General features: G+C 41.3%; 1 protein-coding gene across 1 annotated transcript in view; it reads left to right on the top strand.

Moving 5' to 3' along the window:
* The window catches only part of LOC128645074 (cytosolic phospholipase A2 delta-like), a 183,387-nt gene that overhangs the window by 16,394 nt on the left and 148,317 nt on the right, over positions 1-18,676 (top strand). Inside the window, exons 2-4 of the mRNA XM_053697830.1 lie at positions 23-92; positions 2,782-2,918; positions 13,142-13,273. Of these exons, the coding sequence (XP_053553805.1) occupies positions 23-92; positions 2,782-2,918; positions 13,142-13,273 (339 nt within the window). The remainder of the gene's footprint in view (positions 1-22; positions 93-2,781; positions 2,919-13,141; positions 13,274-18,676) is intronic.

The following is an 18,676-nucleotide window of genomic DNA, read 5'->3' as shown; positions in this document are numbered from 1 at the left end:
GTTGTGGTTCTCTGATTTGCAGGAAGAAGCCTCTAGCTATGAAGTATCTGTAACAATTGTAAAAGCAAAGAACATCCATGGAACAGATACTGGTGAGTTAAACATTATAAATGAAATAGAGCAATATTGGGTAGTAATATTTATATATTTTCATTTAATTCTTTGTATACATTTGTGAGTTTGAAGAAGGAAATAATAATATGTACTATATCCACCCACTGTAAGGTTAATTTCTGCTGTTGACTCTTGTAAGCATAACTTTTCCACATCCAATACTGCAGTATGAATAATTTCAGTATTGGTGGCAGATTCGAAAAGCAAAATTAACTATACTTCAAATTACAAAACAAAGATAAAGGATTTTTTATAAAAAACAACTTTATAAACTCCTTTATACACTCCTGGAGTTATAACTTGATAATAGGAGTAAATTAGAAAGTTGCTTAAAATTGCATGCTTTATCTAAATCGCAAAAACAACAAATTTGGGTTCAGTGTCCCTTTAAACTGTTGCAAATTAGAAAATAGATATCTATTGAAGACTATCACTATGCAGGGAAATTGTTATGGAATGTTCCTTTAAATGAGATAAAAAAATGTTTTACCGTACATTGTCCTTTTTAGTATTAACTGAATTGTGAAGAAGACACTGATTATACTGATAATTAGAAAACTACAACATACTGTATATCAATAACACAATTTATCATAACTTCCAAATCACAATGCTAAAGATATTTTTCCACTGTGTTTGTGCTGACGTTCGAAAACATTGTTTACATATTGCAAATGTGACCCATGACGGTATTATGGTTTTTAAATTATCGTAGATCTTCATTAAAAATTCACCATGAGGCCATAAAATATTTTGCCTTTTTTTTTTTAACGAATATCTTGAAAAATCATTAACCAGTTTATTGCTAATTATTATTTGCCACATTTTAGCCAAATTGGTATTTGCTATCTATTGTTAAAAGTATTAGAAAAATAAGGCATTTGATTTAAAAGCATCTAAACTATTTGGCACAAACACATTTCCACATTTTGCTGTTACTACTCACATGAGTAGGTCATGTTTCACAAGTAAATAGAACTCAATTCTAATAGTCTAGCAGACATCACTTAAATGTTAAATAGGGACCAATTTGCTGAAATAATTCTTTCTCCTAAACTGTTACCTAAATCAGTGGAAAGCAAGGTAAACCACTGTGTTATAGCAAAAGTCAGTGGTGTATTTAGGTTTTGCTTCCTTGACTGCTTGCAGCTGTCAAATCCAATCTGCACAGCGAGTGCTCAGTGAGTAAGACCATGGTACCCGGGTTAATTTCTGTTGTTCTGATTGTGAATGTGAATTGTAGTGTGGGTTATTTGCTGTGGTTGTGATAGTGAATGAGAGGTTGTGTTTGGGCGTGTTTATCTGGGTACGGGTGTCATTTCAACTGGGGGTGAGAGGTGCTAAGTGTGCTGCAATACGCAAGTGAGTTTACTGTGAAGGGTAGCGGTGCACATCTCTTGAAAGGTGTTGAGGTTATGTTAACCCTGTTGAGGAGTATTAGTCTGACAGTCTAGAACTAATGGCGATACACGGTCACTTTCAGTGACAGAGTAGGGAATCCGGTCTTTCCAGTTTGTTAGAATTTGTATATTTGGTTTTACGGGTCTGTTTGAATGTTGCGCGATTGTTTATCTGTTTAACTGTTTATGGGTGGCGTTCTTACAGATGTGGTCTGTGAACTGATTATGGTTGATTGATGTGGGGTGTCTGCTGATACAATGGAATATTTGTGGTGTTACGGTGATCCCAATGGGGTGAGTTTGACTGGTTCACTGCGCTGGATGTGGACAGGCACTACGAATATGGTTTGGCTTGTTCAAAATGTTTAATAAGGAGCGCTGTGGTTTGTGTTGACAGTTGGTTGCTAGGTAATAATGGGCAACTAAAGATAGAACGGAGCACGGAATATGTGAATGCTTTGTCTGATATTACTCAGGAGGTATGAAGTTAGAATACGCATATGTGACATCAATATATGGCTTGTACATATGGCGATCATGTTTGTTTTTAACCTGTCATGTTTTACACGTTGGTGTTTGGAGGTTACTATGGTGATGGCCTTTTCTTTGCAGCTGTGTTCTGTACCAGTTTTGCTCATGTGCAGTTGTGCTTGGGAAGACGTGCAGAGACACAGCTGATTCAGATTTCACGAGGGTGGGTTTCCTGTTAAATAGGTGTGTTTTGAATTTGTTCTGTTGGTCTGAGGACGGGGGCAACCCCGAAAACGTTAACTAAACAATAAAGGAGTTTGTTATTAAGACGGTGAGTGCCTTCCCTTTGCCTGTTTTATTTATATATATATATATATATATATATATATATATATATATATATATATATATAAAAAATGCTTTAATGTCCTTAGAAAGTTTTACCAACCAACCTTGTCAAGATGTACACTTAATTTAATATTGTAGTGTGTGGTTGGCAGATCAGAACAAAAGGTGGTGAGGATGATCTTTTTTGTCGAGAGTGAGGCATGAAGACAGGATGCTGGAGTTGCTGGGCGACATGTAATGGTCAGTGGGATGGAAAGTGTAGCTAACACAAGTGAAATTTGGTTTCTATTATGTGAAATTGTCATATATAAACTTATCCTTTATATAAATGTTAGAACAATAACACTACAAATAAGCAATGTGCTTAGTCTTCTCTCTTTCCTATTATAGAATAGAATATATTTTCTATGAACAAAGAGTAAATATTTATTTTCCTCATTCTGAACAGTGAGCAACCCGGACTGCTATGTGTATCTGTGGCTTCCCTCAGCATTGACTGAAAGGAAGAAAACTAGAACTATTTGGAACAATGAAAATCCTGTCTGGGATGAGACCTTTCACTTCAGAGTTCATAGTCAAGTCAAGGTAGAACACTGACCTGCGAAAATGATAAATGTGGCATATGTTTTAAAGTTACAGTTATGTTTATAATTTAATGGAAAAAAATCTTTAGGTAAAGCTACAGTTTATCCTAGGAGACCCTTAAACAAGATTGCGCATTAGTGAACAGGTATTGATAGGGGATGCACCTCCATGCTCCCTAAGTACAAACTTGGTCATGAGAGTGTCTTTCAAAGTGGCTGCAACGACATTATTGAACTCACAGTCATGAATGTTTGTTCCTGTTTACAAGTTCAATAATGTAAGCACAAACACAAGCACAGAGTTTTGGAATTCCCTATTAAAACCATTCACAAAGGTGGAATCTAGTTTATGGGTCTCTTAGTCAGATACAATGTAGAAAAGCAGTGGGTTCACAATTTACAGTTAAAAGAATGTTAAAATCCAGTAAAAGAAGATATTATAAGTGCTTTGCAAAGAAACACATAATCACCATATTGTTTAAAGTTCATGTCAAAATGGGAACAGTGCTTTAACTAACAATAGAAATAAATATTGTGAAAAACAATACTTGTCAAAGTATAAAAGTACCTATAGAGAAATATAAAAATGGTGCACAGTCTGCCCGTCCTGACAACATAAAAGATGAATTCAGATGGTTTAGCAGTGGTGCGGATGGAAACAGATTACAATAGTTTCCAATGAAAGTCGCATTTGTGCAATCTCCTTTAAAAATCCGACTTAAAAGGTGCCAGTACTGTTAGTGATAATAAATCATGACAGTATGAGTGAGACTTACAGTCAAATAAGAAATTAAAAATTAAAAACACACCATTCATATATATTGAGGTCCTGAGGTGACTTTTTGTGAAGGTCCCTTTAACTATAGAGGGTTAATGTAATCAACATATCTGCATATGCATTAGTACCTATACATATGTAAAATGTGTGCCCTGTCCACAATATGATGCCTTTCCAATAGAGATCAATAGAACTTTAATGACTCAATACCATATATATTAATAGACCTCTCCAATGTCTCCTGTGGCCATTTCAGAGTATTTTCGATATGTGTAAGATAAAAGGTTGCTTGCAAATAGCCCTTAAATAGTTCTAAAGCTATCCAAAATGTCCTTTCAAAGACTTATCAAGTACCTAGAAGTGTCAAATTCCAAAAGTCAAAACTGGCCCCGAAAATGTGTTGAAAAGTGATGCAAAAAAGTATTGTAATCGACTAGAACTTTTAGGCCCCATAGGAGAAATAGTGCTTTTTAAAGGGATAAAAAACTTGTTTGCAAGTGTGGGAAAGAGAAGAAAACATGATATTGTGATTACATTGAATAGAAAAGTACCCTTTTAAGCCCAAAAAAGAGCTGAAAAATATGTAGCCAATAGATTGTGATCTAGGCCATAATAGTGAAAAATACATCTAGATATTATTCTAAGGCTAATCTTTGCTTTGAATACATCATTATGAGGCCTATTTATCAAAGGTCTGTCGGACCTGATTCGACAGTGCGGATCAGGTCCGACAGACCTCGTTGAATGCGGAGAGCAATACACTCTCCGTATGAAGCGTCGCACCAGCAGCTCTTATGAGCTGCTGGTGCAACGCCGACCCCTGCAGATTTACGGCTAATCGGCCAGCCAGCAGGGGGTTGTCAATCAACCTGATCGTACTCGATCGGGTTGAATTGTAGCGATCTCTGTCCTCCTGCTCAGAGCAGGAGGACAGGGTTATGGAGCAGCGGTCTTTAGATCGCTGCTTCATAACTGCTGTTTCTAGCGAGCCTGCAGACTTGCCAGAAACACGGGACCTCAAGCTCCATTCGGAGCTTGATAAATGGGCCTCTATGTCTAGAATGTATTTACTGTTTAACATCCCTTTAACATATATAGAGCTAGATTTTGAGTGAAAACGTGATCGGGTTTGCACGCAAGTTAGGGTATTAGGTTTCTTTTCCACTTTTCTTGCTCCATTGAAATCTATGGAGGAATATGTTAACTCTTTTTGCTTGTCGGGTTATCTCCCATGCATAAGGGACAAACCTCCTATTACGTCTTTAATTATTCTAAACTTTATACTGAAATAAACACACAACACCATCTGTGGGGAAAGACCGGTCACGGTCGCGTTTATTAACATAAACCTTTATCACGCAAAATGCCATATCAGACAACTTTTTCAACTATTATTAACTTGTAACAAGTTCAGTAAAAGTTGGTGGCGGCATCTAAACCTTAATTTAAACCCCTACTGCCAGAAGGCCAGAACCCCCATTCGTGAGACTGCAGCGCAGCACGGGTTGCTTGCGCTCAAATGGCAGAGAAAGATAGTTGCAAACTCTAGAGATCTGCACCCAAAGATTCGTAAGGGGGAGTACCCCCCAGGTCGGCACCTGGTGGGCGTCCCTCCCCCATCCCCGGACGTCACTCATAACTCTCTCTACCCAATTCAAGGGTCCTGGCTAACCTCTCTTGTGGTCCCTGGCCTCTCGCTGCCACCTATAAACCAACCAGCTCTGTAACTAAACCAAACCTAAGCAACATTGAAGATATCAAAGATTTTTTTTAAATTTATATATATATATATATATATATATATATATATATATATATATATATATATAACCCTTAATAACCCTTTTCTGATGTCTGCCAGAAAAATATCAATCCCAGCATCTGCCAGGTGAATACCATCCGGTCGATATAGAGCCTTATTGTCGGCCGTAATAGAGTCATGCCTGATGACGAAGCCGCCTAAGGCCGTAACCGCTCTCCCCACTTCACGATTAACTTTTCTCTTAACATTTTTCATAACATTGTATGCTGCCCTTTGTTTCACAAAATATCTCCTACGCAGTTGTGCAACCACGTTAGACCATCCTATGAGTTGGGGAGGGAGTCTTGCCTGAAAGGACATGATAGAAAAAGCTGAGCAACATGGATAATGATTGCGTGCCACTACCAAATAGCAGCGCAACCCTACCCCCACCGCCACATCACCAGCTAAAGCCCCCCAACCGTCACCCAACAGAGCGCCTCCTAGCCCCATCTGTGAAATACTCAGCGCGAGTCAAGCCTGTGAGACCCCCCGTGCCAGCGATCTGTCTCCCCGCAAAGGACAAACATACAGTTTGTATCTGTCCGACTTCCAGTGCCCTAACCGCTTTATGTCTTTGCTAGAAGAACCCTCAGCAGCATCACTCGTTGCCGCCCCAATATGGAACGAATGTGACCCTATTTTAGTGGGGTCCAGACCTGCAGCCACCGCCACCCTTGCCAGGACCCTCCTAAACTGGAAGATGGATAAGGATGATCCATCCTCGTGAATGAGCAGTTGCGGGGGGCCCTCCGGCCTTACCCTACAGAACTCCTCAAAGTTCCGCACTGGACAACAGACCCCCGTGTCTAACCTATCCAGCAACAGTCACGCTCCTTTTCCTGCCTGGTCGGTCTTCGATCTAGGTATAAGCAACATGAGCCCATTCACTGCGGGCCGAACATGCTCTCCTAGTATACCACCCACACCTCCGATGCATAATGATGCAACCAGCTCCCCAATCCTCAGAGCCCTCGGAAATGCAAACAAGAATGCCGTGCGGAATAGCGACACTTCAAACTCAGAGGAGCATACCTCATTCAAGCACCGCATCAAGTCATGCAGCCTCAACATTGTGATAGGCTCCCTATGATCCTTCGGGCGTGGTTTCACTCGGCCCCATCCCTTCAGCACCTGCCTAACCAGGAAAGACCCTGAGAAATCTTTGATGCCCAGAGTCTTATTGAAAAATGACATGGTCGCTAACCTACTCTGCACTGCTACTTTAGAGGTCCCTTTATTGCGTAACCATGCACACCATTCCAACACCTGTACCTGAGATGCCATATGAACCACGAACCCCCTCTGACCAGCAAAACATACCCATCCTTTCCAGTGACTCTCGTAAGTTTTCCAGGTCTTAGGAGCCACTGATGCCCGAATTAGGGGGATAATAGTTTCCCAGCCTCCGCCATCTGCCAAAGAAAGGGAGGGTACGTTAGGCCTGACTGCTCCGCCGTCAGGGCGGCCTGTCTAAAGGAAACCGAATTAAACCTAGACAGAGCATCAGCTATCACATTCTGCACACCCGGTACTTGTCGCGCTACAAAACAAATGTTCAGCTGCAGGCACCGTAATACCAAGTGTCATAAGTACGTGACAACTCTAGGCGAGGAAGCGGACAACCTGTTAATGGCGTACACCACAGACATGTTATCTGACCAAAACACCACAACTTTGTTAGCCAGCACAGGACCCCATAGCTCAACCGCCACTATAATAGGGAACAGCTCTAGCAGCGTCAGGTTCTTGGTAAAACCTGCCGAGATCCAGTCCCTAGGCCATGGAGCAGCGCTCCAAGACCCATTCAGGTAAGCCCCATAGCCGAACCCACCTGCCGCATCAGTGAACAAGTGCAGCGCCTGATTAGACCTGGGACTGTCCCGCCACAGACAAATGCTGTTGAACTTTTCAAGAAATTCCTCCCACACCTTAAGGTCATTCCTCATGCCCTGCGACACTCTGAACCCCCTCGCCTATTAAAGACCCTCCCCATAGGAATAGCCCTGCCATTTAACAGGCCAAGCAAGGATTGCAACTCCTTAAGGGATACCCAGGCTGCCCTCTTGACTGACAGAACCTCCTCTAACAAGCGGTTGACCTTGTCTCTTGGAAGTCTGCAAACTACGGCAACTGTATCAATTTCTATGCATAGAAATATGAAACATATGCAGGGCCTCTACGTTTCATCGGCCGCCAAAGGGACCCCAAACCTACCCATCATGTCGTGCATGACCTTCATCAGACTCTCACATTCCGCGGAGCCAGCACATCCCACCAGGAGGAAATCATCCAAGTAATGAGCTACGGCCCCACCACCCGAGCGCATGACAGAGAGCACCTCATTGGCAGGCAACGATCAACGTAAAAGTCGCCGTCGAATTTCATGCCCATCAGCCTAAAAGCCGACGGATGCAAGGGGAGCAGCCTAAAAGCGGATTCTATGTCCAGCTTTGCCATCAGGGCTCCTCTTCCCTTACCCCTGACTAGCTCCAATGCCTCATCAAAGGATTGGTAGTGTACCGAGCTGAGCTCGGTGTCAATGGCATTGTTCACCGACTCCCCCTTTGGGTATGACAGGTGATGTATCAACCTGAACTTGCCCATGTCCTATTTTGGTACGACCCCCAAAGGGGAGACTATCAAATCAGGTAGAGGCTTAGCAGCAAACGGCCTGCCACTCTACCTAACAATAACTCTTTGGCCAATTTATCCCTAACCACCCCCGGAAATTCGTAGGCTGATTTTAAATTCCTTTGTACCATGCAACCAACCACCCGGCCCAATACCGTAATCCTGAATCCCTCATTCAACCCTTGACTGAGAAGCCCTGCCACCGCCCTATCCAGGCACTGTGCCAGCCAGAGGGCCATGGCCTCCGGCTTAAAGGGCGTTTGCGCCCTTGTTTCCAGGACCCCCTTTGGAGAACTGTCTCTCCCCACCGGCCTCTCGCTTTTTATTACATTCAGCCCCCAGGTGTGGCCCACTGCAGAACTTGCAGATGTGATGAAAGGAACAACTTGCCCCTCTGTCACACTGTTTGTCCTGGAACTTCCAACACTCCCGTTCCCAGCACGCGTCCCTGCAGATGGCACGTTAGCCCCCTCCTGCCCCAATTTGGACCACAGGTACAGATCCTGAGTCCCAAAATGGAGCATGGGATTTCCTACCATCTTTCTACAGAAAGCCATATCGTACTCCCCCCATGCACCATCCCTGAACTGAGCGTGAACATCATCAATCGTGTCCTCATACTTAAACAGGTTGTGCCCTTGCGTCTGCCATTTATCCAAATAGCAGGTTGCCAACACTCTGAAGCACCTTTGCCATTCTTCATACGTTTCTGGCCTCTGTACTTTCTTAGGGCCTGTGCCATCCGCCGCCCTCTCTTTCGCCCTACAGGCCTCGGGTGAAAGTTCAAAGATGTTCACATAGCGACCATCCTGAATCCTTTTCACCACTTTTGCCTTCAAGTGTCCATAAAGTGAATGGACTAAACACGGGTAAGTGTCCCCATGTGAAGCCACCTTCCTTGCTAAAGTAACGCCTAGGAGGGCAGGATTTACAGACCCCTCAGTGACAAATGAAACCACCTCAGACCCTGCTGCTTGTGCCACCTTGCTTTTAACTTGAGCTGCCACTTTTTTTTATCATTTTAAACATTTCCTTCTGGCCTCTACCCACTAGCCCCAGGTCCCCCTCGCTCTCTGAACCTGAACATGTGTTCTACGTGTGTGGATGTGCCAAGTAAGTACTCACCGCTGGGCACCAAAGGTGGCCTGGTTCTAGCTCTGATCTGTCCAGCAGCCGTTGAGGTAGAGGGGTTGACTGGTTGCGAACTAGCTGCTCCTTGAGTGCTTGTCCACGCCATCTGGGACACCACTGTGTCCCTCCCGACAACCTGAGGAGAGAAAGGAACATGGGGAGTACTCTGGGAGCAGGATGAGAGCCCTGAGGGGCCCTCAGCGACATTACCCCCAGACAGCTGCCCCCCATTACCCTCCCCCCCATTCATGCCCAAAGCAGAGGCCACTGCCTTTCATATCAAATACTCACAGATTGCCCAATGGCAGTCACCAATGTCTCCTGACACTGCAGTGTAACTCTGCTGCCGCCCCTGTGCATAGAGGCAGACAAGTTATGCCTGCTTTGCTCATTGCCCAATGTACTATACTGTGTATGCCCAATATTAGCCCCCGCACCAGACATACCCCTCATGACACCTGCACTCTGGCCCAGCTGGCCCATACATATCCCATCGACTGCCACTCTACCTCTCCTTCCTTCAGAAGTCTTAGCTGAAGCCTTCCTGCCTGCATACCTAACCCCCCTCCCCTCAGGAGTGTCATCCTCCACCCGGAGCCTCCCCAACTTACTTGGGGCTCCCCTGGAAGACGACCCGCTCCTTTCCTGGCTGTAAACTCTGCGCCGTCTCCTTGCGCGTCCACACTCATGTCAAACAAGGGGGCGGAGCCGGCCGGGGACGTACCATGTGGCCTAGTGGATGCTGGGGGACCACCGAGCGTACCAGAACCTCCCCCCACCACCGCACCACCACCTCTTGCCCCAGCCACACCCGGAGCCATCACAACTGCCAAGGACTGGGCCAATGCGGCGACGGATGCCAAGGCCCCAGGCGGTAAGGCCCTCAAGTGCTTGCACGTAGCCAACCATGCTTCCGACACCGGGTCTGGCCCCACCGCACTAAGGAACGCACCGCCCTCCGGGCTAACAGTAGGGCTAATGAAAGCAACAGCAGTATTAACTGCTGATTGCTGAAAAGTGCCGATAGTATCTGTGGGGCCCACTGGGGGTGCCTCTATACTGGTGGGCCTGGTGACAGTGGGAGCCTGACTATCCTGAAGAGCAGAAACCCCTAGTGAGCTTGGGGTGTGGGAAACCGGCATGTTAGGCCCCTGCTGAGCCCCCCGACCACTTAACCTCCCCTGGGTATCCAATCCCCTCCTAGCCATGGGCCTGGATGCTGACACTGCTTTATTAGGGGGTCTAGCACATGGGGAGGGAGGGAGGGATAACTCCCTCAGAACCTGATTCCTCAATGTCCCATGCAGGGTCTCGCATCCCCGGAACCTCCTGCACCAATGCAGCATATATCTTCGGTGGGACCGAAACCCTTTTTGCACGCTTCATTTTGCTACCGAAGACCCTGGACAAAAGCTCTTCTTGAAGTCTGGACACAGGAACAAAGAGGCCGGATCTACTGCAACAAGAACCTTTCAAGGTGAGTAGAAACCCCCGCCCCCACACTTGCAACATTGTAATAACCTAGAACCATGCAGACTTCAAGTCAGTTGTCCCTTAATTTTTACTTTCAACTTGTAATACCTGCGCTATCCAATGCGTGCAAAAAGCTTGCTTCTGGCAAATCGCACATGCGATCGGAAGCACTAATTATCACTCCACTCGTAATCTTGCCCATAGCTGTGTTAAGTGCCCTAATATTTCGTACAGAAAATTAAAACTGCTGTTAAAACTCAATCATTTCAACTGCAACACTACAAAAACACGCTTGCAAAAGGGCTTTTTGTAAATGTTTTGTAATTCTAAAAGATTCTCACATGTGTTTTGTTTGTGTAGCGTAGTCTCTCTGTATAGAATAAGAGCCCTCTCAGAAACCTTGCGGAAGTGAATAAAGTGCTGGCCACATTTTAGAGGCGTGGCCAGTGCATATAAGTCTTGCTAGTTTAAAGCTGACAACATTGTCTGATTTTTATTGTATTTCTCTTAAACTTTTTAAAGCTTTTCTTGTTTGTTTGTTTTTCTTTCTAATTTATTTGTTTAGTAATGTTTTGAAAATGTGTGTGTATAATGTTGCAAGAAGTTAAAGGGGCAGTTTACTCAAACATTTCTCCCCTTCAATTTGTTCCCAATGATCTACTTTACCTTCTGGAGCGTATTAAATTGTTTGCAAGTATTTCCATTACCCTTATATTGGCATTTGAAATAGTTTATTTAGCCTGTGGTATCCCCACCCATCCTGAAACTTTTTGGCCTCAAGGCCAAGCTGTGTAAACACAGCCAGTAGAATAAATTACACTCCCAGTGGGTTATAGAAGAGATAAGGTAATACAATGTTAATTTTCCATTGTTCTCTCCAAATATTGGTGATTGGTTTATGGACATATATAAGATAAAGAAGCAGGTATATGCGCACAATGTGATAAAGTAATGAGATCTGATTATTACCTACAAGCTCAACCCTTTTTATTAGATTGTGGCTTCAAAACACAAAATCAGCCAAGTCATACGCACAAATAAACCTTACAAAAGCAAATCTCATACATTTTATACTCTGCAGATGGTAGAAAAAAAGTAATTGGAAACACAATTTTATAGTATACTGTCCCTTTAATGGCTGTCAGATAAATGAGACTCCATTGATCGTCACATATCTGATCTTGCACTCCAAGCTGTGATAAAGATTGATTACAAATCTCTTTGAATTCCCTAATTGTTAAGTTGTAATGTTGCAGCTATTTATTTTAGCTATGTTTTAGTTTCATGAACAAATATTTATTGAATCTAGGTTTGTTGTGTATAATTACAAGAGTTGTTGCTGTATTTGCAGATACAATTATCCTTTCTCGTACCTTCAAACATTTGTTGCTGGCTATCTAAGACTTGGTTGAGGGGGGCCAGGGGCCATTTTGTGGGTGGGTCCACATAGAAGGAATAGCATTACGGGTGGATAAAAGGCAGGATCATGGGCATTTCTAGTTGGGTGGTGGGTGTCTCTGTGCAGTTAGTGGGTGTGTCCAGTTGGTCTGAGGGCAGGGCTAATGAAAATCCTGCAAATCAGGACAGCGAGACAGAACTCAGAATCCAGGATTGTCCCTCACAATTAGACAGCTGGGAGGTCTGATGTCTATAGCTGACTTATAGCAATGAAGTTTTGCAAGTTATTAGCATAATATCATAAATATTTTGGCACTATTTGAAGTAGGATTTATAAAAAAAAATAATTCCCTTTGGCAAATGTTAAAACTAGGGCCATCCCCATTCCAGTTCATCAGTCATTCTGATTAAAAATCATTGCATGACAGTTGGGCTTATTGTTTTGTTTATTTTTCAAAGCCATTCTAGTTCATTAGCAGGAAAATCTAGTTAAGCAGTGAAGCACACACAAAACTATAACAAACATAGGTAACACTGGATTTTCAAGAGGAATATGCACATTTCTTCATGGAAGCAAAAGATGCAGCCGAAGCAGTAGTAAAACATGACACTTCATTTTAGGACTGATCATATATTTGAATACAGTTTAAATGTTGTTTGCTATTAACAATTTCATAGGGCTTTTTAGAAATGTTATAATTAACATTTTCTTAACATTCAGTCATTTAATTGCACTCCCAAACAAGCATTTTGATGACTGTATTTAATGTTTTAAGTGAGTGCAAGTTTAAACTGTGTGTGCATATATATATATATATATATATATATATATATATATATATATATATATATATATGTACATATACTCACATACACAAATACACACAGGTATTTGTGGGTGGGTGAATACTACGATAAGTGTGTGCATGCTTTAATCATCTTCTATGTGTCATACCACAATAACGCCTAAAAACTTTCTGAAATATAATCCACTCTTTTTTGTCTAAAGAACATTTTGGAGCTGTCATTGCATGATGAGGATCTTAGTACTGGCGATGATCACCTCTTCACTGTAACCTATGACCTGGGAAATGTTCCACTTAACAAAACATTGGTGGAAAACTTCTCTCTGAGCGCAGAAGTAAGTATAAGATCACACATTACTAACTTGTTTTTTTTTACTAATTCCATTTTTTATTGCAGACTTTTTAAACAATGTTTTTTTTAATCATAAAATACAATAGTGAGGTAAAGTGACTACCTTATAACACTTGTAAGATTAGAACTGTGTGTATGAATAATCCGTCCATTAGATGATTCTCTGCCAACTGGTAGTCCAACATAATAGCATTGTAGATGAGTTTCAATACTCTGTGGCAGCTAATAGGAATCAGACTTTGCATCGCTTGAAAATTGGTATTAATCATATCTTAGCAATCCATTGCTGTCCATTGCCGTCCTCTCTACCAGCCAAGGGGTTGTCATGTCATTGAAACAAACCAGCTTATACGGTACATGAAAAGGGAAATAACATGACTGTGCTGCGCATGCTAGATACACGCTCCCGTGCAAGTCCTGGGTCTAGCATCATGATTACAGTGGGATGTGGGATGTAGCTACTGAGGAAATTTGAGGCAAAAAATCTTCATTTATTTTACATAAAAATGTTCAGGTAATATTTTGTAGTCATTTTTTTTACACTTTAACACTTGGGTATAATGTCCCTTTAAGTATGTTGTATATAGACATTAAAGGGACACTGTACCCAAATTTTTTCTTTTGTGATTCAGATTGAGCATGGAATTTTAAGCAACTTTCTAATTTACTCCTATTATCAAATTTACTTCATTCTCTTGGTATCTTTATTTGAAATGCAAAAATGTAAGTTTAGATGCCGGCCCATTTTTGGTGAACAACCTGGGTTGTCCTTGCTGATTGGTGGATAAATTCATCCACCAATAAAAAAGTGCTGTCCAGAGTACTGAACCCAAAAAAAGCTTAGATGCCTTCTATTTCAAATAAAGAGAACGAAGAAAAATTGATAATAGGAGTAAATAAGAAAGTTGCTTAAAATTGCATGCTCTTTCTGAATTACAAAAAAAAAAAATTGGGTTCAGTGTCCCTTTAACCCCTTAGTGACCAGACCACTTTTCAATTTGTTGACCATCTGGGACCAAGGCTATTTTTGCATTTCTGCGATGTTTGTGTTTAACTGTAATTTTCCTCTTACTCATTTACTGTACCCACACATATTATATACTGTTTTTCTCGCCATTAAATGGACTTTCTAAAGATATGATTATTTTCATCATATCTTATAATTTACTATAAAAAAAAATATAAAATATGAGGAAAAAATGAAAAAAAATGCACTTTTTCTAACTTTGAGCCCCAAAATCTCTTACACATCTACAACCACCATAAAATACCAATGCTAAACAGTTTCTAAATTTTGTCCTGAGTTTATAAATACCCAATGTTTACATGTTCTTTGCTTTTTTTGCAAGTTATAGGGCAATAAGTACAAGTAGCACTTTGCTATTTCAAAACCATGTTTTTTCAAAATTGGCGATAGTTACATTGTAACACCAATATCTGTCATGAATCCCTGAATAACCCTTCAAATGTATATATTTTTTAAAAGAAGACAACCTAAGGTATTAAACTTGGGGTATTTTGACTTTTTTCATGCAACCATTTTACCACCAATCTATGCCAAAGTTTGAGGGGGAAAAAAAATAATTTGATTTTTTGACAAAATAGCAATTTAAGAATACATTTACTGATAATATTAAGGGTTACTGCCAAATAACACCCTCATATGTCTTCAGCAGCATCTCCTGGGTACAGTGATACCACCCATGTATAGGTGTGTCGGGTTCTCAGGGGGCTAAAAGCTCTTATTTTTAGGGAGCGCATTCCAGTTTTTCAACTTGGAATTTTCACATCGGTCATCATGCACCCATGTCCTATTTGGGACATTTCTGAAGCTGGTCAATGGAATTTACCCCCATCAAACCATATATTTTTGAAAAGTAGACACCCTAGGGTATTACAAATGCTTGTATTTTAACACTTTCCATGCACTAATTTAACCACCAGTCTTTGTCAAACTTTTGGGTAGTCATTATTTTGTGTTATTTTTCACACACATTGTACTTTAGGCATGGATTCTCAGTTCCTGTTATGTGTTACTGCCAAAAAACACCTCAATATGTGTTCAACAACATCTCCTGAGTACAGTGATACCACCCATGTATAGGTGTGTCGGGTTCTCTGGGGGCTAAAAGGCCTTAATTTTAGGAAGCGCATTCCAGTTTTTCAACTTGGAATTTTCACATCGGTCATCATGCACCCATGTCCTATTTGGGACATTTCTGAAGCTGGTCAATGGAATTTACCCCCATCAAACCATATATTTTTGAAAAGTAGACACCCTAGGGTATTTCAAATGCTTGTATTTTAACACTTTCCATGCACTAATTCAACCAGCAGTCTTTGTCAAACTTTTGGGTAGTCATTATTTTGTGTTATTTTTCACACACATTGTACTTTAGGCATGGATTCTCAGTTCCTGTTATGTGTTACTGCCAAAAAAACACCTCAATATGTGTTCAACAACATCTCCTGAGTACAGTGATACCACCCATGTATAGGTGTGTCGGGTTCTCTGGGGGCTAAAAGGCCTTAATTTTAGGAAGCGCATTCCAGTTTTTCAACTTGGAATTTTCACATCGGTCATCATGCACCCATGTCCTATTTGGGACATTTCTGAAGCTGGCCAATGGAATTTGCCCCCATCAAACCGTATATTTTTGAAAAGTAGACACCCTAGGGTATTTCAAATGCTGGTATTTTAACACTTTCCATGCACTAATTCAACCACCAGTCTTTGTCAAACTTTTGGGTAGTCATTTTTTTGTGTTATTTTTCACACACATTGTACTTTAGGCATGGATTCTCAGTTCCTGTTATGTGTTACTGCCAAAAAACACCTCAATATGTGTTCAACAACATCTCCTGAGTACAGTGATGCCACCCATGTATAGGTGTGTCGGGTTCTCTGGGGGCTAAAAGGCCTTAATTTTAGGAAGCGCATTCCAGTTTTTCAACTTGGAATTTTCACATCGGTCATCATGCACCCATGTCCTATATGGGACATTTCTGAAGCTGGCCAATGGAATTTACCCCCATCAAACCATATATTTTTGAAAAGTAGACACCCTAGGGTATTTCAAATGCTGGTATTTTAACACTTTCCATGCACTAATTCAACCACCAGTCTTTGTCAAACTTTTGGGTAGTCATTTTTTTGTGTTATTTTTCACACACATTGTACTTTAGGCATGGATTCTCAGTTCCTGTTATGTGTTACTGCCAAAAAACACCTCAATATGTGTTCAACAACATCTCCTGAGTACAGTGATACCACCCATGTATAGGTGTGTTGGGTTCTCTGGGGGCTAGAAGGCCTTATTTTTAGGAAGCGCATTCCAGTTTTTCAACTTGGAATTTTCACATCGGTCATCATGCACCCATGTCCTATTTGGGACATTTCTGAAGCCGGTCAATGAAATTTACCCCCATAAAACCATATATTTTTGAGAAGTAGACCCCCTAGGGTATTTGAAATGCTGGTATTTTCACACTTTCCATGAACTTATTTAACCACCAGTCTTTGTCAAACTTTTGGGTAGTCATTTTTTTGTGTTATTTTTCACAAACATTGTACTTTAGGCATGGATTCTCAGTTCCTGTTATGTGTTACTGCCAAAAAAACACCTCAATATGTGTTCAACAACATCTCCTGAGTACAGTGATACCACCCATGTATAGGTGTGTTGGGTTCTCTGGGGGCTAGAAGGCCTTATTTTTAGGAAGCGCATTCCAGTTTTTCAACTTGGAATTTTCACATCGGTCATCATGCACCCATGTCCTATTTGGGACATTTCTGAAGCCGGTCAATGAAATTTACCCCCATAAAACCATATATTTTTGAGAAGTAGACCACCTAGGGTATTTGAAATGCTGGTATTTTCACACTTTCCATGAACTTATTTAACCACCAGTCTTTGTCAAACTTTTGGGTAGTCATTTTTTTGTGTTATTTTTCACACACATTGTACTTTAGGCATGGATTCTCAGTTCCTGTTATGTGTTACTGCCAAAAAAACACCTCAATATGTGTTCAACAACATCTCCTGAGTACAGTGATACCACCCATGTATAGGTGTGTTGGGTTCTCTGGGGGCTAGAAGGCCTTATTTTTAGGAAGCGCATTCCAGTTTTTCAACTTGGAATTTTCACATCGGTCATCATGCACCCATGTCCTATTTGGGACATTTCTGAAGCCGGTCAATGAAATTAACCCCCATAAAACCATATATTTTTGAGAAGTAGACCCCCTAGGGTATTTGAAATGCTGGTATTTTCACACTTTCCATGAACTTATTTAACCACCAGTCTTTGTCAAACTTTTGGGTAGTCATTTTTTTGTGTTATTTTTCACAAACATTGTACTTTAGGCATGGATTCTCAGTTCCTGTTATGTGTTACTGCCAAAAAAACACCTCAATATGTGTTCAACAACATCTCCTGAGTACAGTGATACCACCCATGTATAGGTGTGTTGGGTTCTCTGGGGGCTAGAAGGCCTTATTTTTAGGAAGCGCATTCCAGTTTTTCAACTTGGAATTTTCACATCGGTAATCATGCACCCATGTCCTATTTGGGACATTTCTGAAGCCGGTCAATGAAATTTACCCCCATAAAACCATATATTTTTGAGAAGTAGACCCCCTAGGGTATTTGAAATGCTGGTATTTTCACACTTTCCATGAACTTATTTAACCACCAGTCTTTGTCAAACTTTTGGGTAGTCATTTTTTTGTGTTATTTTTCACACACATTGTACTTTAGGCATGGATTCTCAGTTCCTGTTATGTGTTACTGCCAAAAAACACCTCAATATGTGTTCAACAACATCTCCTGAGTACAGTGATACCACCCATGTATAGGTGTGTTGGGTTCTCTGGGGGCTAGAAGGCCTTATTTTTAGGAAGCGCATTCCAGTTTTTCAACTTGGAATTTTCACATCGGTCATCATGCACCCATGTCCTATTTGGGACATTTCTGAAGCCGGTCAATGAAATTTACCCCCATAAAACCATATATTTTTGAGAAGTAGACCCCCTAGGGTATTTGAAATGCTGGTATTTTCACACTTTCCATGAACTTATTTAACCACCAGTCTTTGTCAAACTTTTGGGTAGTCATTTTTTTGTGTTATTTTTCACAAACATTGTACTTTAGGCATGGATTCTCAGTTCCTGTTATGTGTTACTGCCAAAAAAACACCTCAATATGTGTTCAACAACATCTCCTGAGTACAGTGATACCACCCATGTATAGGTGTGTTGGGTTCTCTGGGGGCTAGAAGGCCTTATTTTTAGGAAGCGCATTCCAGTTTTTCAACTTGGAATTTTCACATCGGTCATCATGCACCCATGTCCTATTTGGGACATTTCTGAAGCCGGTCAATGAA

The sequence above is a fragment of the Bombina bombina genome, chromosome 1 (assembly GCF_027579735.1).
Source record: "Bombina bombina isolate aBomBom1 chromosome 1, aBomBom1.pri, whole genome shotgun sequence".
NCBI classification, from domain to species: Eukaryota; Metazoa; Chordata; class Amphibia; order Anura; family Bombinatoridae; genus Bombina; species Bombina bombina.
Note: the sequence above shows the minus strand (reverse complement) of the source record. Positions and strands in the feature narration are given on the sequence as shown.